The sequence below is a fragment of the Tauraco erythrolophus genome, chromosome 7, assembly GCF_009769465.1.
Source record: "Tauraco erythrolophus isolate bTauEry1 chromosome 7, bTauEry1.pri, whole genome shotgun sequence".
NCBI classification, from domain to species: Eukaryota; Metazoa; Chordata; class Aves; order Musophagiformes; family Musophagidae; genus Tauraco; species Tauraco erythrolophus.
In genome coordinates this window covers 10,935,800-10,962,129 of record NC_141471.1, presented here as the reverse complement: position 1 = coordinate 10,962,129, position 26,330 = coordinate 10,935,800, and the positions used below count along the sequence as shown (strand labels likewise).

The window sequence follows — 26,330 nt, the reverse complement described above, 5'->3', positions numbered from 1 at the left end:
AAATGATCTACTTTGTATTTTTAGTAAAATTACCACTTACGTGACACAGCAACATGTAGATAAATGTAATGAATTTGTAAGCCCAGCTATTTAGCGCCTGTGTTAAATTTTTTGGATTTGGATTACATGTAAAGCTTTGTATATGGAATTCTTCCATAATCAAGAATTTAATGAATTAGAAGTGTGAGCATAGCCAGTGAATAAATTTTATTTAAAATTTGAACTGAAGTAAATTCCATTGCCTTTTTTTCCTCCCCTTCTACAGATCCATGGCACTATGAGAGTTATCCTGGAACCACTAATTGGAGACATGCCCCTAATTGGAGCGCTATCCCTTTTTTTTCTTAGGAAACCTGTAAGTACTTTTATCTGTTTCTACTTTTTTGGAGTGCTTATGACAGTAGTCAGAAAGTGATGGAGCAAGAACCAAGCAGGAAAAGGAAAGAATTTGGGAAATCGCCACCATTTGGTTGAACTTTTCCAGAAGAATAATGGACAAATGTTAGTAATGCTAGAAGAAACCAAGATTAATAATAATTATGTTGGAATTATGAAGTGTGTTTTGGCAAAGCTGTCAAATTTTTCTTACAAGTCTTGTGGATAAGACAACAGATGCCATCTAGGTTGTTTGTAAAAAACCTTTTGTTGCTGTTTCTCATGACAGTCTGCAAGTGAGGATGGTCGAAGTTAAAATTCGACAAGATCTGTGGAAAGTTGTTTTGAAAACCATGCTAGTGTTACTGCAAATTAAAATCAGAATGAGCGTATTGAGATTACCCACTACAATGATTGAAATATTTATCCTAGATAGCAGGTGGGCAATTTCCATTATATTTACCATTGACCCAAGTATGAGAGTGGGTGAAGCACAGAGTGAGACAGAATTGAAATTCAAAACGATCATGACAGCAGCAGAAGTTGGAGGGGAAGAGGGTGCCATGTAATTCAGTTGGAATATGTGCTAGGCCAAAGTGCACATTTGGACAGGAATAAGAGTGAAACAAAAGTAAGCCAACAAGGTCTGGCATGTGTAAACAAGAAGTAACCTACAAGATGCTTTCAGTTTTAGGCACAGCACTTCAACAAAGATAGTGACCTGTTGAAGAGTGTCCAAAGTAGGGAGAGGAGAATAAACGTGACCCTCAAGGACAGATGAAAAGAGTGGGAATTGTTTAGTTTAGAGAAGACTGAGAAGAATATGTTCTTCAAAAAACATGCAACGCTCTTAGAGAAAGGAAGCATGCAATCTATTCTGCATATCCGTGGCAGATAGGATAACAAATAGTCACGGCAAGGAAGGTTCAGGCTGACAGGGCGAGGTGAGGGAAAGCCTGAATGGTAGTGGTACTGAAGTGCTGCAGTAGTCTGCCTGGAGACACTGTGAATCTCTGTCACTGATGTCTCTTAAGAACAGATTGTACCTGCATCCATTAGGATTGACATAAGTATAGCTCTTCCAGAACCATACACACAGATGGGCCTTCGAGGTCGTATCCAGCCTCTTGAGTCCTGTAGAAGGTGAGATCCTGGGCTTTCTAACTGGCATTACCTAGAAGTGTTGACCATGACTTAATAAGAGTCAAAATACTTCTTAGGAATTAAAAAAGATTTTTATTTTAAATAATATAATTATGTACAAACTGAAATTACTTCAAGGTATTATAGAATTTGTATAGGATTCTACTGTGTTCTTTGTAGAAGTAACTGATTTCTTTATCTAAGTGGAACTGTGATACACTTTAGAAATCTCTCCTAAGGTTCCCTATTCTTTACTACCCAAACAGCAGTGAAAGCAGATGAGAATTTTTTGGCTCAGCCAAATATCAATTTGTGTCATGGAGTCTGGCACCGAAATGATATGCATTCTTTCAGGATTCAATAACTTTGTAGTCATTCCAGACACGCTTAAATTCACTTGAATTAAGAGAATTAAAGAGAATGATTCTTACCTCACTGAATATGAAGAAAACAACTGCATCTGGGTAGCTTGAAGAAAATGAGTTACGGAAAGTTTTCTAAAGCCACAAACTTTTCTGAATTCTGCCTGTCACAATTACCTGATAGTTACTTTTAATGAAAAGATGTGTTTTATATGACTGTCTTTCCTTTTCATGCTGAATTTAAATTTAAATTTAAAAATATCATAAATCTTTTTAAAATACAGTAAGTGCAAAGTTTGAAAGTAATACAGTTTTTTAATACAGAAAGTTGGGAACCTGGGTGGTGTAGTCACACAATTTCAGTTCAATGCTTTCCTCTACATTAAAATGCTAGATGTATGTCATCAAAGTTTGTGCTATGATAAAGGCACTATAGATAGCGGATGGTTCCAACTCGGAGTGATTGTTTCACTTCAAAAGCTGTAGTCTGAATCTTGCAGGCAAGATTGGCTGACAAGCACCTGTATGTCTATTGGTAACTTGGTGCAACATTGGTAGAAGAACAAAGGATAGATAGCAAATGTAGTTTTCAGTGTCTGAAAATGAGTAAGACATACTATACAGTTTTAATTGAATTAAACCTTATAAAATTTGACAGTAATTCTAGTCTAGGTTTTACTACTTCCAGGAAATTTTTTTTTTAATCTACAGATGTATCAAGAACTGTTCACAGATGTTGCAAAGTTCATACAACAGTCGTATTTTAGTAAAAAAAAAAAAAAAGAACATAATACACATTGCACACTTGCTGGCAGAAGTTCTTTGATGTGTATTTGTGTGTAGGGCAGTTTCAGTGATGTGAAGTTTGATACTGCTTTTAATAAGTATCAGTAAGACAGCTTCATAGAAAATGTGAACATCATGGAAATTCTTATGCTATGCAGACTTCTTTAAAGAAATTAATAATTTCCGTCTCTTAGTTGGAAGTGTATTTTCCATTGGAAGCTTTCATTTCTCGAGTATGTTCTGATTAAACAGTAAAACTTGTGATGTCAAGATTTAAGAGTTTCAGACTATGTTAGATCATAAATTACAAGTATAAGGGTTTAGGCACTTTGAAACAGTCTCAGATTGATCATTTTGGTTTCCTCAGCAGTCTGTGACCCTAAAATATTGATCTAGTTTTCAAGGTTTGGGGGATGGGAGTGAATTCTTTACTTCAACAGCTTTAGAAGGTATGTTGTTATTTTCTTCAATGAAATTGCATTCTCGTAACACAATTATGATAGAATCATAGAATGGTTTGGGTTGGAAGGGACCTTAAAGATCATCTATTTCCAACCTCCGTGCCATGGGCAGGGACACCTTCCCCTAGATCAGGTTGCTCAAAGCCCCATCCAACCTGGCCTTGAACACTTCCAGGGATGGGGCATCCACAGCTTCTCTGGGCAACCTGTTCCAGTGTTTCACCACCATTGGAGTGAAGATAATGTATAGCTAATACCCTCTTTCAGTTTAAAGCCATTGCCTCTTGTCCTATGATAACTTTTTGCTAACATTTAAAAGATAGGTTTGTACAGGTGTTTTTGTATGGCCTAGGAAAAACTTACGATGTATCTTGTGTCATGTGTGTGGCTTGGTTCATCTGTGTGGAGAAACCGTGTGTACTTGTGTAGAGGGACGTAGACATAAATCTTAGATGCAAGAATTTGGAAATGTTTTGTGGATAATTTAGCAGGGTTTTTTGTAAATGTGAAATACTTACTGCAAAACTGATAAAACATCATTGCTCTTATTTGGAAAGGGTTGGGGAAGTACATCGAGATGAACCAAATTTGGATTTCCACACATTTCTTTGAAGTGAGTCTAAACATTAGAAGATGTCTGCTTAAGTTCTGTCTCCTTTTTACCCTCTGGCTGAGCAGTATGAGCATAGGGCATCTGTTAATGTTCATGTTTCTACTAACAAACTAAGCAGGGCCATGACAAGGATTAAACACTGTCTTATGGTAGTCTGCACTGTGTAATTGTTAGCATACTCTGATATTATTTTGCTATTTATTGCTCTCCCAAACAATTTCCAGACTCAGTATAGTGCTGAGCTCATTGCAGGGACCATCCAACAAACAAGTTAAATGCAAACACTCTCTTGTAGAGGAGCAGGGAGAAGAGTTTAACTGTGTGGACACACACGCCTTATATTTTTTTCTACAGGAATGACCTTTCTCTGTGTTGTAGATGTGGTTCGCGTTGTCTCTCTGTTCTTTTTTGTATTCACTGAGAAAGAAACCAGTGTACAGTCCTGCAGAAGCCTTTCTGACACACTCAGTGCTGGAGCCATGACCGATGCGGTGTGTCTGGACTGTTCTTCTGGGGTACCTCCTGCACCTATTGCTTCTGTGTTGTGTTCTAGGGGAGAGGCAGGAAAGCTGGCAGGGAATAAAGAGGGAGAGACTAGCAGCAGGTATGCTCGTAAGCAGTTCCTGGCACTTCCTCTGTTTCCCAGTATTGTGCTCTGGTAGCGTTGTCTGAAGCTTTCCTTTTTGGTACTCCCAGATACCTTTCCAGTCAGCTTTTAGCTCCAGTACCTGTGCCGAGTCCTTTCTGTCCCCGATCTGCTCAAAGCGCCATGCATTTGTGAAGTGCTTAACTCGGACAACTTGCATCTGAGATAGTAAACTGAAAATACATCAAACGAAACACCTCTCATTTGTGGTCAGCAGCTTTCTGAACTTTGGGAAAGACTTTGTCCAGAGTAATTACCCCCATGCTACTTTATTCGGGGTCTGGTTGACTTAGTGATACAAAAAAGGATGTGAAGTTGACTGGATTATGAAAATTAAGAAGTCAAACCGTCTCCAAAAGCATTCAGTTACCAAACTATTAAAAGTGGGTTTTGCCCTCCATTCATTTACAGACTAAGCTAGTGGTCGAGATCTGAGCAAACTTAAGGGTGGATTATTCAAAAAATGTATCTTTGAATCACGATATTGCATAATTTTGACAGTTTTACATTGATATTTAGTTTTTTCCAAGCAGACTTTTCTCTCCACTGTAGTGTGTCTTCTTGGTGTTTATTTTTCTAACTTCCCTAGAAAAATGTTAAATAATGCTTTTTATAGCAATAACCAAATTCTATCCTCTTATTAGAGAGCAAGTGGCTGCAGCCAAGGAAAGCTTTTCTTTGATATTTTTGTTAGAAGAGAAGAGGAATTAGTTGGCAGCTAGCATTAGATTTTGTTCTCATATTTTCCAGTCTAAAGTAACTGGCAACAATTCCTCTTGCTCTGTATCATCTGTTTGCTGGCCCTAATGCCTATATAAGGCAATGCTGCCTAAATTAATAGTTTTGAACATACTTGTTTAATGAGTTTGAGTCTTGTATTTCTGAGTAATGCATGAAGTTTTTGATGCTGCAAGAGTTCTTTAAATGAAACTTTTAAAACACTCTGTTGTTTTTATCATTATTATTGAGGAATGTACTAAAAGTTTCATCAGCTTATAAAATATGTCCAAATATGTAAGAGATTTGAACAGAGAAAAAGATGCACATTCTAACGGTTTAAAGTAGTCCTCTGAGTTTCATTGCTACAGATAAGTTAGAACTGTGTAAATAGTCAGGATTTGTAAGGTTTTTCACATTACTTCTCATTGTGTTAACATTATGTATATTTACCATATATTCTTCTCTTTTACTTTTAGAACAAAATACCACATAATTGGTTCAGTTATAGAAATGTATATGGCTTATACCTGTACTGCAAATTGGTAATTTTCAAAAGCTTGTTTAATGGCATGCTTAATATTGAAGGCATGTCCTAACCCAACCCATTTCTCTTTTAAAAAAAAAAAAACAACACAACAAAACAGACATTTGAAAATACCAATACTATTGTTCTAAAAACACAATGGTTGGAAAACAGGATGCCTTCTGGGAAAAGTGGGCAATTCTTCCAAAGCTCTCATTTTTGCATTCACAATTTTACCCTCCACTTACTGACTTGAAAGCTGCTGTCCCTCTACTCACTTTACAGATTGGTTCTGTCCTGTAGTTTTGATTTATTTAATATTGGTTTAGTGTCATTTAATATTGGCTGCCTTTGGAAAATTCAGTGGTTGGTGTGACTTTCAAAATTATCAGTACTAATGAAAATTAGACTCAAAAGGAGTGCTTACACTGAGAATGAGTCCTAGTGAAATGTCTGGAAAAAAACATAAAATGATGATGTAGAATGGAGAAGGAGGTTGTTTTGATTTGCTTTTAGTTGAGCAAAAATGCCTTCAGAACATATGAGACTGTTGGTATCTTTGCTTCAGAACTTTTTAACCTCTTGAGGGTATTAGTTGATGAGAAGCTCAATGTGCGCTGGCAATGTGCGCTTGCAGCCCAGAAAGCCAGCCGTATCCTGGGTGGATCCTTTGGAGGATTGCAAGGTGCACTAGATTTTTGTGGTCCTCCTTCTGGTCACCTTGACTCAAAAACTTGCCTGCTCTTACTCTTACCCCCAAACTGTACAACTTACCTTGGTAGCAATTGTCTCACATAAATCTTTAGACAGTTAGAACTGAAAAACTTAGTACTGTTAAACACAGTTCCTGTGCAGAGCTATGATGTGTTTCCTATAGCAATGGTAAAAAACAGTGTGATTTCTACTTTCTGTGGTATTGTATAGTCAAGCCTTGTTTGAGAGGCTGAGTTTACTAGAGAAATACACTGGATAATGTTGCTTTTTAAATTATTACAGTAATGTTAGCACTTCAGCATTGTAGTGGTAAGGGACTGTGCTCTACTAACAGACAAATTGTGCTGTGTTTCTGCATGACCATGCACGAGCAACAGAAGAGGGCATGTTAGTCCCCTTATAATAAATTTCTGAGAAGAAACACAACTTATCCCCATGGAATTGTATCATCATGCCCTGTAGCAGAGCTTAAATTTGCCCTGCGGAAATCTTATAATTCCATAACTTGATTAGCAGGAAGTTGTTCATCAGCATTTTAAAATACTTTGCAGCTTCTGTTCTGAGAATTAGTAGTGCTTATGGCAGCCAAACCAAGCCACAGGGTTGGCAGTGTTTAGAGACTGTCTTTCATGCTGCTGTGAACTTCAGTTATGGCCCTGTATATTCTACATTCTAGTACATTCTTTTCCCTTTTAAAGGCACCTAAGGTACTGAGAACACCAATTATGTAAAAATGCTCATCAGTTTTTAGCCTACCTTTTTTTTATGGGCTGCAGGGAGATATATTTTTTAAAAAACTCTTTCAATGTATGTGTTGCATTAGTTCTCAGTACAGAGCCTTGATAAGACACAAATTTCTTGGTTTTCAGGGAGAAAACATAATTTATTTTCACTACTCTGAGCAGAAGAAGAGCTTTGAGTAGCATGACACGCGCTGCTTCATTGGAAAGCGTAACTGGCGTCTGAAATCCCGCTCTAGGCCAGTGAGCTGGCTGGTGAGAGTCTGCCAGCCACATCACCTCTCTCAGTTGCAATGTGTTGTGGAAAAGACACCACATGGTTTCTGGCTCCTGGCAGAGGTTCACTTGGTGACAAATCCTGAACACAGTCTTTCCAGTGCCCTGTTAGTTGTGCTGCAGGGAACCAGCTGGCATTCCCTGAATTTAGCTAAACTAAGAGAATTATGCATTGCTCAAAGCGGTGACAGAGAAGGAAATGATATTGCTAAGCGATTTTGGAGATTTATAGACCAAAACTTTTTTTTTTTTAAAGTGTGGAATTTTTTTATATTCAGTGCCTCATAAAATGATTCATCAGCTGTCAGTCTTTTGCTTGCTCCCTTTTTCTCCATTAGACTCTTAGTTTGTTAGGATGGTGACATTGCTTTAATTTACTGTCAGAACCACAAGTTAGGGGGTCGCCGTCTTCTCCAGCAAGTTATGGCATGATAACACCTAAAATGCATAATGAAAATCCTTGTTATTTGGCTGGACTACAACTGGACTTTTGTGCATCATGCAATACTGTAGATTTGCCTACTTACTTTGCCCTCTACTGTGAGTTTGTCTGCTGTCAGTGCTATTTCCATACTACTGCAGGTATAAGTTTGGGGTTTTTTGCCTGAATTTGGTGTTACTTTTTGGAAAACTCTCCTTTTCTTGTAATAAAAAAATGTGTTTCTTATGCTGAAGTCTAAGTATGTTTGGAAGCCAAAAGTGCAGACTTGAAAGAACCTTATTGAGAGGAATGTGGAGGTGATGGAGGAGAACACCAAAACAAACAAACAAACTCATGAAAAGAAAAAAGAATTTGTCACTAGTATCTGTAGACTAAGATTAGAGTGTGTGTGTTACTGCAGTGATATCCGTGTGCTTTATTACTGCTGGGCTCCTCTGGTAGACCTGAAAAGGAAGCACTGTGGTGGGCAAATGCAGCAAATCTGCATTTTGCTGTCTGCAGGGAGAACTTACCTTTGAAGCCCAAATAGTGAAAGCTTGATTTATGCCAGGAGTTTGCAGGCTCGTATTCCTTCCAAAACATTTCATGGCTTAAGATTTATTTGCAAAGCTTTTCTAATAATCCTGTAAACTGCTTAGCCTTAGTAATGTTTTTTAATTTCTTAGTTCCAACTTTGAATGGGAAAGGATTGGTCTTTAACACTTCTGAAATTGACCTCAGTCTTTGTATTTGTTCCTGTACAAAAGGTGCATGAATAGAAGTTTCTGATATTGTATGTACTAATTCTTGTCTTCATGGTCACTCTTAGTAGCACTGTTTTTTCAGTTTCTTTGTGTAATTCATTTTGCACGTTTCACGGACTAAGATGATGACAGAATGAATTAGTAACCTTGTTTTTGAGAAGAGGTGTAATAATCAAAGTACTGATGAGTATGATGAGGTTCTACCATAGGCACTCTATGTGTTTTGTATGCTGTGTTGCAACCTTTTGAAATGCTTTTTGATCACATAAATTGAAAATCTTGCCGTTCTCAATGGTTTCTCGTAGTTTGTTCTTTGGTTTGGGTTGTGGCAGTTAATACAGAAACCACCATGATTTATGTTTCAGTCTAGTGTAGGAGATGTTTCTCAATGCCAAATTTCAACATGCATTATGTTGCTCAATTCATTTAATTCAGTTAAGTCTATTTAGGAGATAGCAAGAAGACAAAGACGACTGTTCAGTGTACTGTATGAGTTTTAGGTAAGATTTCATCCACTTCTGGAAGGTCTTACTGCTACTTGGCCTTGCTAGCATTTCATAAATAGATGTGCCTTAGCAAACTGAGCCTCCCTGAAAAGGATCTTTTCCAATCCAGTTGTTAACTGTGCATTTCCTTGCTGAAAATGTTAATTATAAAACTGTTTGCCTAACGTGTGTTCATCTCTCGTGCACAACTTCTTGTATGTGCTTGGCTGACAGCCTGATCTGTAATTGATAGAGGCATTGAATGCTAATGGAAGATAAATTAGAAGGAAGAAAGGTAAAATTTCTGTGTAAACACTGGCTCTTGAGCAAACAGGATTAGTCGTTTTAACCTTCTTTTTGTCTGTTTGAAAATGAGCCTGATAACCTAAGTCTCTCAAAAGCATTTTAAAAAGAACAGTGTTTTCAGAAGTAGAGGAAACTTGCACATGTACTAGTTAAACTTTCAGTACGTTTATTAGAATATGGATACATAATCAAATAACAGTGTGGTAAGTGATGATGTGAATTCCACAGCCCATCAGTTCCTCCATATTATGCATTCAAGTACATACTTTTTCTTGTAGGTAGATTAGCCTTTTCTCACTAAAAATAGTCCTGCTAGTATCCTAATGGCAAGTGGGCAGAATTAGTTTTAAAAGAGATATCTTTAAAAAGACATAGAATACAAAATGGTACTGGAACCAATGATATCATCATGTTTTCACCTGAAGAATTATGACAGTCAGCAGTCTCTGTACCGGGCTCTGTACAGTGTCTGTACAACTAATGATGGTATTTTTCACTTTAGATTTCGACAGTTTGGTTTCAGATATGACAGATGTGTATGACCAAGTAGATAGCTCAGGCAGAATTTAATTACCCTCACACATGCATCTAGTGTGATTCTTTGTAGAGAGGGGACAACTGAACTCTGACCTTCTGGTGATGCTACTGGATGGGATTCCCCCATGATGGGGAAGGCTGGAAACTTTCTGGCACAAGGAAGGTGACTCCTACTCCACCTGCAGATTTACAACTATGGAACAGATTGAGGGCCAGCATAGCAGAGGAGGGCCTGGGAGTATCTGAGCCAGCAGAGCTTGAGCCACGCTGAAGCGCCAGAAGGAAATGGCAAGTGGTAGAACTAAGTGGCTGCTTGCTGCAGGAGACAGAGGCTGCCATCTGCCATCCTGACCTGTCGTCTCGGGAGGTTTGCTGCTTGCCTGAGCCTCAGACTCAGAACGCTGTCATCTGTTAAAGCTTGTCTGGTGCTCAGACTACTACCCACTGCTGCTCTTCTGTGTAGGCACCAACACCACTTCCAGGGAGATCTGGAAAACATCAAATGTGACTGCATGGCTCTGAGGGCGATTCAAGGGCGCAGGGGCCCAAGCAGTGATCTCAATCCTACAGGTAAGGGAGAAGGGACAAGGAAGTGATTGGGAGTAGTCAGGATGGATTTATGAAGAGGAAATCATGGTTAACCAAGCCAGTAGCCCTGTATGATGAGATGGTTGGCTTGATGGATGAGGGGAGAGCAATGGGTGCTGTGTATCTTGACTTCAGTAGAGCTTTTGATGCTGTCTTCTGCAGCATCCTCATAGGTAAACTGATGAAGTACAGACTAGATAAGTGAACAACAAGCTTGACTGAAAACTGGCTGAACTCTTAAGGTTTAATGGGGTGGGGTCAATGACATGAAGTCTAGTTAGAGGACAGTCAGTAGAGTAGTGGTATGCCCCAAGGGTAAATATTGGAGGCAACACATCTTCCTGGCTGTCCTGGATGATGGGTCAGATTGCGCCCTGAGGAGGTTTGCTTGCTTAAAACTAGGAGTGGTCGATCCACCAGGTAGCTGTGCTGTTACTCATAGTTCAGCAAAGTGCCTAAAGCTTTACATTTCAGTTCTCTGTACTGCTGCTACTTTATTATGGATATTTGAGAAAGTGTTTCTTAAGAGTCAAAGCAGAACAGTAAAAATGTTGTGTGGGTTTTTTTTTCCTGCTATCATAATTCCATCATTATTGTATCTGTTGAGATATTGAATATAATTCTGGGGCAAAAATCAGTATATGAAATGGATGGATAAAGGAAATACTCTGTAATTGGCAAGGGGAAAGGGGCAGACACAAAAGCATAACTAAATATAATAAAATACACAAAACTGACAGAAATGTATTGTTTACTGCATTTTAAGCCACACAATATAAAATTGCATGAAGTTAGAAAATGAATTGAATAGAACTAAACCATGAAGTTTAGCTGTCATTCTGAGAGCTCTTGTCTTCTGTCTGATGCTGTAATGACAGAATGAAAAATTGTTTTGACTTCATTCCTTCTTTCAGAGTCTGGGAAACATGAATACCCTGAAGGGTTTAGAAAATTGCATTTAGAAGAAGCAGACAGATAAACAGTAATCATCTGTATACATTTATAATTATTTTGTTTCAGGCGTGTTGGTTTCTAAATGTTGAAATATAGCAGATCTCCATGGGGCTCCTTTTGGTTGTTGGAGGCAGAGAGAAAGCTTCTTTCAGCCATCCACTGGAGTTCAAGTTAGATGCCTGTATTAGAGGAATCTGTTTCTGTTTCTGTCCTGCCTATACAGAGACACAGGAGTGTACTACAACAAAAGAAGGAGGCTAAGAAAACTCTTGCAGGAGTTTTCTGAGTTGATAATAGTAGGGAAAGTGCTAAATTTTAAGCATTCTATTGAACTCTGTGGGTTTATTCACCCTTCTGAATGGCATGGTTAGGAAGACACTAGTCTTATTCCCTGGATGAGACCAAATGTTTGTTTTATGTTGTAATATATTCACAGAGTCATAGAATAGTTGAGGTTGGCAGGGACCTCTGGAAGTCATCTAGTCCCAGTCCCTTGCTCAAGCAGGGCCACCTGGAGCAGCTTGGACAGGGCCATGTCCAGGTGGCTTTTTGACTCCACAACCTTTCTGGGCAGCCTATGCCAGTGCTCAGTTGCAGTAAAAAAGTGTTTCCTGATGTTCAGAGAGAACCTCCTGGGTTTCAGTTTGCGCCCATTGCCTCTGGTCCTGTTGCTGGGCACTGCTGAGAATTATAGACATTAATAAGATCCTCCTGAGTGTCCTGGTTTAGCCCAGTCGTCAGCTAAACGCCACACAGCTGCTCGCTCACCCTCCCTTGCCCCCGGGGAGTGGGGAAGGGAATTAAAGGGGAAAAGGGAAGGAGACGGTGGGTCAAGATAAGAACAATTTAATAATAACAATAATAGAAAATTAATGAGTAAAAAAAATACATGGATATATATGTATATTGATAATAATACACACAAACAAGTGATGCACAGTGTAATTGCTCACCACCTGGTGGCCAACTCCTGTCCTGTCCCGGCAAGCAATCCCGAAACAGATAAATCCTGACACCGCAATCCCGGACAAGAGAGAGGCATGAAAAAAGAGCGAGAGAGCGCTAGCAGTTGGAGAGTGAGAGCCCCTGGAAGTGCAAAAGCACTATATACTGGACATGACATTGCATGATGTGGAATACTCCCTTGGCCAATCTGGCCCTCAATCCTAAATCTAAGTTCAGATCACAAGGGGAGTTGTGGGCCCTTTGTCCTGGCCATGCTCCCCTTCAGTCTCTTGTGCTCCTGCACACCGGCAAAACAAGGGAAGCTGAAAAGTCCTTGAGGTCTCAGTGCCAACTATAAACATCAGTGCGCTATCAGCATTCTTCTCATAAGGAATCCCAGACTAAATCCAAAACACAGAGCTCTTCCAGCTGCTAAAAAGAACTAACTCTGTCCCAGCTGAAACCAGGACATTGAGCCTTCTCTGGGCTAAGCAGCCCCAGTTCTCTCAGCTTTCCTCATTGGAGAGGTACTCCTCTCCCTTAATCATCCTCATGACCCTTTGTTGGCCTCTCTCCAGTATGTCCGTGTACTGAGGAGCCCACAGCTGGACAAAGCACTCCAGGTGTGGCCTCATCGGTGCTGATTAGAGGGGAAGGATCACCTCCCTCACCCTGCTGGCAATGGTCTTCCTGGTGCAGTCTAGGATAGCGTTAGCTGTCTTTATGGCAAGGGCATGTTGCTGGCTCATGTGGATTCTTGCAGTATATCTCATGATGTGTCTTGCCTTTTGTTTTGGAATATCCAATTATTAAATCTTAGTACCCTTTCTGTTGAAAGGATAATGATTTTTTCAGCTTAATTGTTTGTTGCAGGTAGGCTAGGTGCTTCATAGATAGCATTGTTGAAATAATTTGCCAACATTACAGAAGTAAATTAAGTAACAGTGCTCCTTATGTAAGTAAGCGTATTATGTGCTATCTTTAGTCGAAGTGTTCACAAAGGAAATCACAAATTATTAATAGATCCTTTATAAAGAATGGTATGCGCTGATTTTTTTAATAGAAAATGAATGTAAAGTGATTATTCTTGCCTGTTTGTGGCAAGATGCAAGATATATTCTTGTAGAGATTTGTTATTTTGTTTCAGCATTTAACCGAACCACCACAAATAGTTTCTTAACTGAGCAATCTCAAAATCTTTTAAACTTTTTTCTTGCAGTTATTAGATTGAGTTAGTTGGATTTGGAAGCGTGGTGGTAGTTGGATGGGTTTGAATTTGTTTGTTGTTTATATTCAATTAACTTCTATGCAGTTAATAGAAAGCTTTCAGTGAGAAGGGAGATAAGGAAACCCAGTTCTGTTAGTTTTGTTATCTAGAATTAGAAGATTATAGGATTGAAAAGGACATTAGAAATTAGTTGTTAATGCCAGCAGCCCTGAAACAGAATGAGTACCTTTATAGCATTTGTATGTCTCATATTCTGTAAAGCTTTTCGGTGAAGGAAGTATATGTTATCTAACAATGAGTTACCCCTATTAATTATTTCTGAGGATTTTTCTAACTTTGATACTTAATCCTGTTGATACCTTTCTTCTTTACTACATCAGTCGTACAATGAATTTGTCTCTTTGTCCTTGAAAACAGCCTCCTCTGTCTTTGATAGCTATTGTCATGTCCTCCTTCCACCTTCTTAATTCCAATCCTTCATTCTTTCTGTTGGTCATATCTTCTGGATCTCTTGTTTTCCTGGTCTCAAATAGGATTCTTCACAATTTATTATACTTTGGAAATTCACATTGATGACTGTTCATCTATAACAGGTCTATGGTGAATATAAATATGAAAACATTTCTTCAGAAAATAGGACCACATTTCATTATTTGATATTGGTTGTATGTAGTAGATACTGTGTACACATGTATATTGGGGGATGTGTGTGTGTATTTATATGTAATTGTGGAAGGGTGGATAACAGGATGATGAGTTGTTTTTCTAATTCTGTTTTTAAAATGGTGGCTAAAGGTTGTTTAGAATGGAAGAGGTGTTGGTTTTCTGCGTAAGAAAATCCTAGAAACTGGTTATTAACCCTCCATTGATCAGAATCTATAGTGATCGGGTTTGTTTCTTCAGTGTTGTGAATTCTAAGTTGCTTTTCTTTTTTTCTTCCCCCACCCCACCTTTCTTTTTCTCTGTAATTCACAGCTTTTGGAAATTAACTGGACTGGACTGACCAATCTTCTGGATGTTCCGGGACTAAAGTGAGTATATGTAAAGCAGTGTTTGATATTTCTCCACCCCAATAAACCCCAGAAAATCTGAAGACCGTCAGCTAAATAATTTTAAGTTAAATGACTGAGCAGTTATCTCTTAATTTAGAATTATTTGAAATTGCTCAATATGCAGAAGGTAGTGATTTCACTGCAAGTCAAAGTGCATCAAAAATATATCCAGTAGGTCTTGTTAGAAATGTTTTGAAAAGATCATTTTTAATCTGTTTTTTTTTTAATGTTCTCAGCCTTTTCAGTTTTCCAAAACCTTGTGAATTTTCTATCTGCCGTCTCCTATCTGCCATCTCCTAGAACAGCAGAAAGACAAAGAGCCTTATTTTTCACACCAGTGGGTTCACATCTTGGCTCATGGCTTTGCATGCCGATACATTTCTGGTTGCTTATGTAAAGATAGTTAGAAGTACCTTAAGACAGTAATCGTATTAAATAAACTTTCTCATCTCTTCAAGCACTTACTTTTAAAGCTTTCAGTTTATTATGCGAAGATCAAATGGAGTAGCAAAAACACTGACCATATATAGCTAGAAAAAAATACTTGGCTTATTCAGAGCTTTTCAGAACATTACATGATAAAACCCTAAATAAAAAAACAAAAGTAGAGGTGAAAACCAGGCTGCTTTGAATCATTGCAATCCTGATAAGGTTACATGCATGAATAAATTCAGAATTATTGAGTTGTAATAGTTACCCAGGGGCTTTTTAATATTAGAACAATGGCTAAAGGGAATAACCGTGGATCTGATACACACCTGGATTTGGTGACTAGTCCTTTTATTGGATCCCATACTCTCAAGAGTATTGGAGACCCGAGAATTATTTTTTATTGTTTAAAAACAAGAGTTTGAATTTAGACATTAAATTAATCCTTTAGTGCTCAATTGCATGACTGAAACAGTTTTTGCTTTACTTAGACATGTGAAGCCAGTGCATGGAATCCCAGTTGAACAGTCTGAAAGTAGAACTTACATTAAGTAGTTTAATGGCTGCAAGAATTGCTTATATTTCTATCCTGCTTCACACTGCCTCCAAGGAAAGAGGTTTTCTTCATGAGTGAGAAAATGGCTTCCAAAATAAGCTCCTGAGTAATAACTTCCTCGTTTGACATAACACTAATAAGTTTATGTTTAGTACTTAAGCTTGCTAGGCTCCTGAGATTCATACTGTGCTACGTGTTTGCCTGCCTGACAACACGAAACCTCAGATGTAAACAAAATATCTCAAGTTTATCGTTTCCAGAGCAACCAACCTTGGCCATGTATGCATATAAGAGTACCATCTTGATGTGGTATAGTTTCTATAGTAACTGTAGCTGAGGTGACTCATGCTCTGCCTTGCTAAGGGATTTCTTCAGTGCTGTATTTGGTTTTCTTATCTGTGTAGATAGTTTGTATGTTTTGGTGTGACAGCTTGACATATTGTAGTTGTTATAAGCTGTGATGAACAAGAGATTGCTGCTGCCACAGGTACCTTTTTTGTCCTACGGCTGTTGGCTGCACACAAACAGAGTAGTTCTTTGTACTTTGTTTGCAAATGCCTTCTGCTAAATGAATTTCTGCATTTGCTGCTGGAAGCTTCCCTGTCAGCTGTTAACAACTTCCATTGCTCTTCGTGTATGACTCTGCAAGGAGAAGGACACAAAAGTGATTCATGTTCCATCATTACTATAGCTTCCAGAGGAGCGGAATTAAGGAGGAGCCAGACTGTGAGAATACTCAAGTGCTGTCAGGAGGAGATATATAGATGATGGGAAGATGAATTCTGTTACGGTTTCTTGAGATATATTACAAATACTTTCTGCAGTCAGAGATGTGCTGTTCCTGCACTGTGAATAAAGACAATGCAGGAAAAATACATAGCTGCTTATTCTGTCACTAAAAATTAGGTAGAGCTAAATAGAGAGCAATACAACAGAGTAGCAAACTGCCAATTATTTTTCCTGCAATGAAACTGAACTTTTGAAGACGTTTACTATAATAAACTATCTGAAGCATTTCACACTTCTCTCGTTTTTGTGAGCTGAGAAAATAATTGTACTTAGAATCAATGACTTAGAGTTTTACAGTCTTAGGAAGCCGTTTATCGATGATGCATCAACATAAGGGTTTAAATTGATGCATCTTTCTCTCTTGATCAGGGATTTGTCTCTGTTTTCCATGGATCAGACCTCTTAGTTGAAGTAATTATAGGATAAAAAAGATTGTCATTTTTATCGTGTCTTCATGATGGATACTTTATAGCTGGGAGCATCCCAGTTGGCTAATATTTGGCTAGATAAGTTTTGAACAGCTTGAAAGTGTCATGCTGTTTTAGAATTCGTTTAAGTCATTGATTAGTTACGATCTTTGGTATTCTTTTTCAGCTCCCTGTTTTTAAAGACAGAATATGTGCTACCTCCTATAAGTCCAGTTTCTCTGTGTAAAATTGTGTGAAATTCCATTAATGATGGTTCATTTTTCATATTCATTTCTGTGATGCTTTAGTGAAATTCAAGCATTTATGTGAGGATAAAAATGTGAGAATGACCTTTGGAATCAGAGAGTTGAGATTTGATCCTAGTCTAAAGAGCCAAGTGACTGGGCTCTGTTGTGCTTCAGGCTGTTTATTTCTCTTGTTTAAGAAGATGTCCTGTAGCTGTATTTGAGCATTAATCAATCTCTGAATCTTTTGCTAGTTTAGGTTAGGTTTATTTCTGCCTATAGCTTATTTCATAATGTATGTGATCTTAACTAAATACAGAGAAGAGCACGATAGCCTTTCTTTCAAGGCAACTCTGGTACCATTGCCTCTCTTGCGCTGCTCGTTTGCTTTCTCTGACCTAGGTCAGTTAGTTTTCTCCATTAAGTTGTCTGTTCTTTACTGAGCATAAAGGCAGAGCTTTCCCTTCTTACCAGGTAGGGGCACTAACAAAAGCATGAACAGAACAAATGTATCTGATCTCTGTACAGGAGATTTATCATCAGACTTGTATTTTGAAAAGTGTGATGGTTACTTGTGTAATTACCATCACCTCAGCTTTTTTTTTTTCCCTTATAACGTTAACGGTTAGAGATGTTTATCTTAAATTTTTAAGTCAACTCTAACAAAATAATGGGTTCAATTTTCTTGGCTCATTTTAGAGAAGTTTAACATACGTAAGTTGAAAACTTGATGTTTAGCAAAACTGAACTGAGAAAGTTTGAAACCGTGAGTACCATGAGTAAAGGAAGCTACTTATTTTCAAGTAACATATTTATCTTATTGTAGTAGTTGTCTTTAAGAATTACTGAAACTATAAATTTGTAGGGTTCAGTGTTCATGTGGAATGAAAATATTTGTAAATATGAATGGATAAGCTCCACAAGAAAAGAGGAGGAATGAAATCTCTTTAGGACAGATGTGAGTTAACTCATAGATGTTGAGAGGAAACTTTTCCTCTGAGCAGTATCTTAACAGTGTCTGCTGTTGCTTCTTTCAGAGAATAAACAGAGGTCTACACAGACTTGTCCATTGATCTGGATGCAGTCTTGAGTTTCTTCTGTTCCTACTGTACTGGGCCACTAAAAAGCCAGCCATGTTCTATCATGTATCATAGTTCATCTGGATTTACAGTCGAAGTGGGCAGCCAAGGGGATGCAGGCTGACAGGTTGCAAATCTCTGGCGTGAAAGATCAGTGTGAATTTGAAATGGGCCAGATTGTATTTAATGGGTTAATTCTGTTACCTGTCTCTACCATAATATGTTTATTGCTCACTATGAAATTTTCATCCCAGATTAAAATGTAACATATATGACATTTCACTGCAGCTGTTGTGTTTGTGTGCTAGCTGCTGAGTCAGAGCTACTCCCAGCTGCAGATTGAGTCTTGGAAAAACTTTGCAAGGTGATCACATCCAAGTGCTTCATCTGAAAAATGTTCTAAGTAATCAAACATTGTCTGCATCTTAATTTCATAAAGACTGTATAAGTCTTTCTGACTTTTACATTAATGACAAGTAAAAAGAATCATAAAGTGTATTTAGGAGGAGAAATCATTCATCTTTGAAGCAGCTCCACCGGCTTTAGTGGGAGTGCATGTGCAGTTCAGACTGTCTCAAGTGGTTTTGTATCTCTGAACTTTACATACCCCTAAAATCTTCCGGGATGCTTGTCTTCCGCAGTGAATTGCACCACTTCAGTTCTGCCTTTTGCCAGCATAGGCAAAGTGTGTAACCAGTGGTGTTGTTCTGACAACAGACCGATTTGTTGTCAGTTCAGACCCAACCCGGGTGAACTCACAGCTTAGAAAATCTTTTTCTTTTCCAGGTTTGTGGAGGGGTATGGGGTTGGGTGTTGTAAATGATTCGTTACCAATGTGATTGTACTGCCACTCCCTTCTTGCTAGAACAAAACCTGTTTTCCTTCCCTCGGCTGTGTTTTACTCATCCACGAGCATGTTTTGTGTTTCTGTTTTTAAATGACGATCCTCCCAGCGCAAGAGGACAACTTGTTTCATAACAACGTAGGAATGGTTAGCCAAACTTTCAAGGACAGTTTAGTGATTACTGAAATACAAAAGTAGATTAGCAGTTAACATCTGCTTGATTATAGCAATGCAGGCAAGAAAACTTATGCAACAGCCTTTTACCCTGTGTGGCTTTAAAAGGCCGGGGGGGGGACGGGAGGGACTTGGCGGGTGGCAGTGAAATGAGCACTTATATGTGGTTTCTGGTATTCCATGTCAGCTGCTTCCACCTGGTGGCCATTTTGGCAAGAATACTTTATTAAAAAAAAAAAAAAAATCGAACAAAACTTTTAAAAAACAGATGTGTCTTCTGTCCACCCCCCACCCCCAAAGGCTAATGTTTTCACCCCCCACCCCCAAAGGCTAATGTTTTCTCCATTTAGGTTGTTAAGCAGCAAAAGGACTGTATCGGTGTGACATGACACATGTTTAATTTTCATGAAGTAACTGAGGATTATTTTCTCCAACAGTGGCTTATCAGATACAATAATACTGGATATAATATCCAACTACCTGGTCCTTCCAAATAGAATTACTGTCCCCCTTGTCAGTGAAGTGCAGATTGCTCAGTTGCGATTTCCTATACCAAAGGTAGGCATGTTTCTGTTAATAGCAATGATTTGGCATTTAGTTTTTTCTGTAGTAGTAACTGTTAAAGATAGGCACATCTATTTGAATTTCTAAATATAGTTATTGCAGTAGTAGAAATTATCATGAATCCAGTCACTTAAAATAATTTATTTAATTTATAAATAATTTCTGTGGAGTTAATATTTCATAATAATGCCAAGAAGGAATTTTTTGCTAGAATCTTAATCATATTACTTGTTAAAATATGATTCAACTTTATAGCCTAAAAATTAGGTAGCACATGTTTTACACTATCACTGCAAATTATTGTTAGTGCTCTTCACTTAAAGTTTTTATTACTTACTGCTACTCACTTCCAGTAGTGTGGCATTTCTTGCTATAACTGACGTGTTTCTGAATGTTGATAACAGTTTTTGTTTTCAAGAGTAACATATATTGCATAAATTGTGATGACTTGGAGGTTTTCAGATTACTACATAAACACATCTTTTCCTTTTTCAGGGTGTTCTAAGGATATACTTTATTGAAGCTCAGGACCTGGAAGGGAAAGATACTTACCTAAAAGGGATTGTCAAAGGAAAATCAGATCCTTACGGAATCATCCGTGTGGGCAACCAGATTTTCCAAAGCAAGGTCATCAAAGAAAATCTCAATCCAAAATGGAATGAAGTTTATGAGGTATAATCAATAAATATACCTTGTTGTATGTTTTGTAAAGTTGTCTTCTGAGTCTTCTCTTATTGAAGAAGATATTCTGGAGGCTTTCTCAAGGAGCTTCTTGATTTCTCCCTCTAAAAGCCCAAAGTTCTGTAACAAAAAAGAAATTCTCCATTGATGTATGTACTTCCTTTGTCTAGACTAAGCATCAGTAATTTTGAAAAGCAGTCTAGTCTCTTAAAGCCAACATTAGCAAATCACATCTGAAAAGCTCTTATACTTGCTCTGCTCATTAAATCACATGTTTTTAAAGCATTTGCTTATTGATATGTTTTAATGCACAAAGGCACTGCAGTTCAGTGTTTTACTGCTACTCTGCCATTTAACAAAGCTAGTTTGTTTTACCACTGACAGTGCCATCTTACTGTACTTCCAGGCCTTAGTATATGAACATCCAGGACAGGAGCTAGAGATTGAGCTCTTTGATGAAGATCCAGATAAAGATGACTTCCTGGGAAGGTAAATGTTATGGAGAATATAATTGTAGGTATTGAGATGAAATATTTTGATGGGATTGTTGTTTTTTTTCTTTTTGCATTTTATTGCAGTTGTAGTTCTGCTATATTCCTATATTTCTAAATTCAGTATCTTCAAAATGCTGGTAGTAAGTAGTTCTCAGATTACTTCATATATGTAAATATAGCTATATAAAAATGTGCTTGTGTATATACACATCTATATGTTTATATATATAATTTTTTTTAAAGTAAGGTAAGTATTGTGGGTACCCAGAATAAAAGAAGTTTGTTTTGGTTTGTTTGGTGGTTTGTTTGTTTTTTGGGTTTTTTTTTAAGGAATTGTGCTCTACCTGCTTTAATGTTCATAAGCTAGCACTAAGAATTATTTCTTCAGGCAAAGTTAATATAGCTTTATGACTGTGTATCTTCTCCATCTTCAGAGGTTTTAAATGACTAGCTCACAGTTTATTTTTCTCTAAGAGCTGATCTTAACTATTTGCTTAAAGAAAAAATTTTGCTGTAATGCTTTCGCAAACATTACTCACTCTTAGATTCCACAGGCTTACCTTTAGTGTTTACCCATAAACATTTTGGGGTTTTAGTCAGCTTCTTTCTCCAGTAATTTGTCACCTTTATTTCTTGCAGAGTTTTGGAGCTTCCCATTGTTGCTTTCCATACAGAGTAGAACTCCCTTATCTTTCCAGCTCCTTCTCTCTTAACAGGAGCACCAGTACCTACTTCTCTTCTCATTAAAATAAAGAAGTAGGTAGCACAAAGGCTTCTTTTCTTTGCACTTCCCTAATCTTACACTGAAGTGGTGGGGGGGAAAGTGGCATAATGTGTACATCAGTACTAATAAAATATAAAGCCACGACAATTGTTCATGCACTGGCATACAGTTGTCTGCCCTGTTTAATTTTTAGCAGATGCCCTGGTACGTTTTTAGCTTGTGTGAACTACCACTCTCCCAGACAATGCCAAAGCATGAATTCAGTCATAGCATATCTCCAGGGGCTATTTCCAGTGGGTAGCTTGGATGTGGTCACTGTTTTGAGATTTGGTCATATGTATGTGAGCCATATTGTGCCAGTTGCCCTTGTACCTACAAAATGGGCTCTAGTATAGGCATATTTTCTGTTATCCTGCATTCATCTTTGTTCAGCCATTTCATTCCCTGATTCTTCCTTTCTTAGGGGCTAAAAGAATAGTATTCTGCTCTTTTGATCTCAGTGGAAGCCTGGATACTCGGCAAGCACAGGGTGGGGTTTGAGTTCTGTATTAGATTTTTTGCTTCTTGGCTAAAATACTGATTTTTTTCTTTTTTTCTCCCTATTCATTTTTTCTAGTTTGATGATAGATTTAATTGAAGTTGAAAAGGAGCGTCTTATAGATGAGGTAAGTGTTCAGTAAGTTTTGATTTAAAATGAAAACCAAACTGTTGTATATGCAGTTGTTCTTGTATTATTTTTTTCCTAGGGATAGTTCCTGTATGTCCATGAATAACCTTAACGCTATAGAAATAGATTTTCTGATGATCAGTACAGTGGTTTAAGGGATATGTCAATTGGTGAAATCTGAAGAATAATGCCATTCTTATTCTGTCTTGGGGTTTTAAGATTGCTAGTATGTAAATGCAAAAAACATTAATTTAGATACTTGGTGAGAGCTTTTTCTTGCAGGATAATGATTAATTGCCTGGTTTAATAATTATTAGATGTAGCAGACTAATTTTTTCCTGTATGTAAGAGAGATTTTATAGTAATGTTATGCAGGGTTTGTATTTCCAAAACATCTTTATAGAACTTAGAGAATTCTCTTGATATTTTAAAAATGTTTTTACTATAGAACATGGAAGATCGTGTGGCTGTTTTTGTTATTCTGTGTTGTTATATTTAGTGTGAAACAGGACATTTTAAACAATGAATCAGATCATCTTTTTCAGGTTATGCAGACTTCAGCTCTATGTGATTTCTAGTAGAGCTTAGCATTTCCTAAAAGTCCTGAAGAGCCAATTGCAATCATGTATTTGTTTGGTGTCAGATTATTTCACATTGCTTTGCTTAACTTTTAGTGGTTTACTTTGGATGAAGTGTCCAAAGGAAAATTGCATTTAAAACTGGAATGGCTCACATTGATGCCAACTGCTGAAAATCTAGACAAGGTATTAAAGCTACACATTACTTTTATCCTTATCTGAATTGTTGTGGGGTGTGGTTTGTTGTTTTTTTTTTTGTTACGTACGTAAGTAATTTAATTCTCTAGCTGTTGTGAATTCGAAGCTGTTTGTCTTTTGAAATCTCAAGCCAGTCATAACTGTCAAATATACTCCTGAAGCATGGGATTTTAAAATGCTTTTGTTGTCCTCTTCTTTTCTATTAATGTTATGGTTTGAGACTATCAGCTAACATTTCTTTAGCCTGGGAGAAAAAGCTGGATATGATACTATAATCCGTCCAGTCTAAACAAAATAATTATGAATGGGGTGGAAATTTCCTTAGAAATGGGTTTGAAATATCTATATTGGTCTTGAAAACTTACTTCTTATGCTTCATAGTGTGCATTTGTGAATGTTTGCATTTTGGGAGATGTTTTTAAAATATTTTTCAGGAAAAGGACAGAAATAATAATACTACTTGATTTTCAGAAAGGCTTACAGTGTATTTTTGGTTTAGGTGCTAACAAGCATTAGAGCTGATAAAGACCAAGCGAATGATGGGCTTTCTTCTGCATTGCTTATTCTCTATTTGGACTCCGCAAGAAACCTGCCCGTAAGTTATGTTCTGATGGATACCCTTTTGTCATGGATGTCTCTTGCGTACTTCCAGCATGTCTTGCTTGGTAGTATGGCACACTGCTTTACTAACACACATTATGCCATGTTTTCTCTACTTCCTCTCGTTTCAAAACGTGTAATGTAAGGTCCACATTTCTAGTAGTATAGTACTATAGATGAATATGTGATAAAACGTTACTCCTTAATCAGTGTGATTTTTCTTTAAAGAATGCTCCTTTCCTGGACTTAAAAGGCTGCATGATTTATTACACAGCGTTTTCCATAAATAGCATGGGATTAGCTTGAGGAATTTTAAGGAACTAATTGGGAAAAAGCCCACTTCCTGAGTTCAGGTAAACTTGCCTGCTTTGGTTTAGGGTGTCTATGGTAGATCTGAAGGTACCGAAGTCTTCATCGTGGAATTAATATTGTGCAGATTATGTTACAGTGGCAGAATACTTGTGTGAGATTTCTGTCAGGTTGCTATTTGAACTATTGTTTGAAGTATTTGCTTGTGCAAAACATAAAAACAACAAAAAAAATAGTTCTGTCATTGTACAGGTTATACTACTGGACTGTGAAGTAGCTTTATGACAATCACAGACTGTTTTGTAGTTTATTTCAGGTTAGTAAAGTACTGCTCCTGGTTGTAAATGATAGCAGTAATAAGGTAATCCCTACCATAATCAGATATGTGAAGCAAAACACTGAGTCTTGCTGTTTTTCAGCATTGCTATTAGATGAGAAATTCTGGAAGTGATGACTAAAATACTAATCAGAGAATAAAGTTTTCAAGGCTCAGATTGTTTTGCATGCATTTTGCAAATTTTTCCAGTCATCTTAAATTTAAGTTAAAATGCTGCATCAAACAACAAATGAAAGCTTAGTAGCCTAAACAGTTTACATCACTGACTAGTGATTTCGTGTCTGTTCCAGAGCGTATAGAGCAGTGTTTGGAAGTAGTATTTACAGGTTATTTTAAAAGCTAAAAAGATGTAGCTCATTTGGAATAGAGCCTTGCATTATCTTTTTGCCCTCCCTGTATTGAACTCAGGGGAACTCTGTAACTTAGCAGAAAAAGGGTGGAATTACTCTAGTACAGAGTAAGCAGAAATAGAATAGAATTACGGTGTGCTTAACATCAGTTTCAGAATAGTGCAACACACAGAAAAGTCTGTCTGCCATCTGTTTTGTGCATTAGTTTAAACTGAACCCGCTTCTGTGTTTTCATATTCAACTACTGAATTTTACTCAAACTGTTACAAGTTCAATATATACGTTAAAATATACTAAAGCCTCTTACTTAAAATGAATAAAGTTCTCTCATCCACAATTTCCAAGTTTTTTCCACACAGCTCTGCTGCCCTGTATTAGATTAGCTTCTCCAGCAAATATTCAGAGGCTGTCTCATAAGTTTATTTTTTTCCCTTCTTGTTTTAAACAAACATTCTGTAACATTTTTTCCCTCCTTCAGAAAGGTTAGGTTGCAAGTCTTGAGTTCTACCTACTTTTGAGGACAGTATTTTAATTTCAATGCCTTAATCACTACTGATAATCAGTAGATCTCTAAACTGTAGAACACAGAAAGGGGAAGTTTCCTGCACAAAGCTGACCAATTAAGAAATTTGGGAATATGATCTCAAATTTTTTATTGCTGTATCTGATGTTCTGTCTACAGTGCAAGATTGCACGGATGGGTTGAGAATAAGGATGGCTGTAGTGTGGGACTTGTTTAATTCTCTTTTTTTTTTTTTTTTCTTGCTCTACCAGCCCAGAAAAGCAGTTGGTACAAACGACTCAATATTGACTTTAAGCCATTTTATTTCCAGAAATATATTATAAAGAATATGATAGAAAGTAACATTGAACACTTGAAAATTTCGTTTACAAGTTTACAGCAATAAAATAATACAAATCTGTGTTAAATTCAAGTTGTTCAAAACCAGATACAAAAAGGCTTCACAGTTAGGTGGGGGCAAAAATATCATCAGAAGACTACATGTGGGAGAACTGAAAAGATTCCTGTAAATTCTATAAAGACAATTCTATAAAGATAATGTCATGGAGCTGCTAGACAAACTGCAGTAAATTTTAGCAAATACAGCTTTTTTGTGTCTGATTCTAATATGGAACATTTACAAGTCTAAACATGAAAGTCTGCTGGCTTCTCGTGTCGTGTTCATATTTACTGATGGGGTCGTGTAATGTAACAGCGAAATTAATAGCTCGTTTGGATTGCTTGTATCTGGGGGGGACAAAAAGTTCAGAGAGAATGAAGTATTAAAATTACACTGACCCTCATTAATAGTTTTGAAGACTTTTGTCCACTACCAGTCGTATTACAGCTGAAGTATTTTCTAGATGAATAAGTACTTTTTATTGCCTTCAAAATGGATTTCGTAAGTTAATGCTTATCACTGGTACATTTTAGATCTTATCAGCAGCCTTGTTTTGTTTGAGTTATAGTGGATAATTGTCAACATAGGCATTTCTCTTGCACAGGTGCATCATAATTGTGGGTTTCTGAGATAATTGAGATGATTTATCTGAAATACATTTCAAATGAAATAGAAACAATGTAGAAAGCTGGTCTCTAAATTTACTTAGTTGAATCTGCCATATAAATCTGAACTACTGAGAGTAAAGTTGGAATGTGGGTTAA

The 26,330-nt window shown here is 37.3% G+C and overlaps 1 protein-coding gene across 2 annotated transcripts in view; it reads left to right on the top strand.

Moving 5' to 3' along the window:
* ESYT2 (extended synaptotagmin 2) overlaps positions 1-26,330 on the top strand; it is an 87,392-nt gene that overhangs the window by 42,526 nt on the left and 18,536 nt on the right. For both annotated transcript variants that reach the window (XM_086614634.1, XM_086614633.1), the window contains exons 6-13: positions 266-355; positions 14,563-14,618; positions 19,600-19,720; positions 20,222-20,398; positions 20,814-20,896; positions 22,242-22,290; positions 22,967-23,056; positions 23,568-23,663. In XM_086614634.1, the coding sequence (XP_086470760.1) occupies positions 266-355; positions 14,563-14,618; positions 19,600-19,720; positions 20,222-20,398; positions 20,814-20,896; positions 22,242-22,290; positions 22,967-23,056; positions 23,568-23,663 (762 nt within the window). The remainder of the gene's footprint in view (positions 1-265; positions 356-14,562; positions 14,619-19,599; positions 19,721-20,221; positions 20,399-20,813; positions 20,897-22,241; positions 22,291-22,966; positions 23,057-23,567; positions 23,664-26,330) is intronic.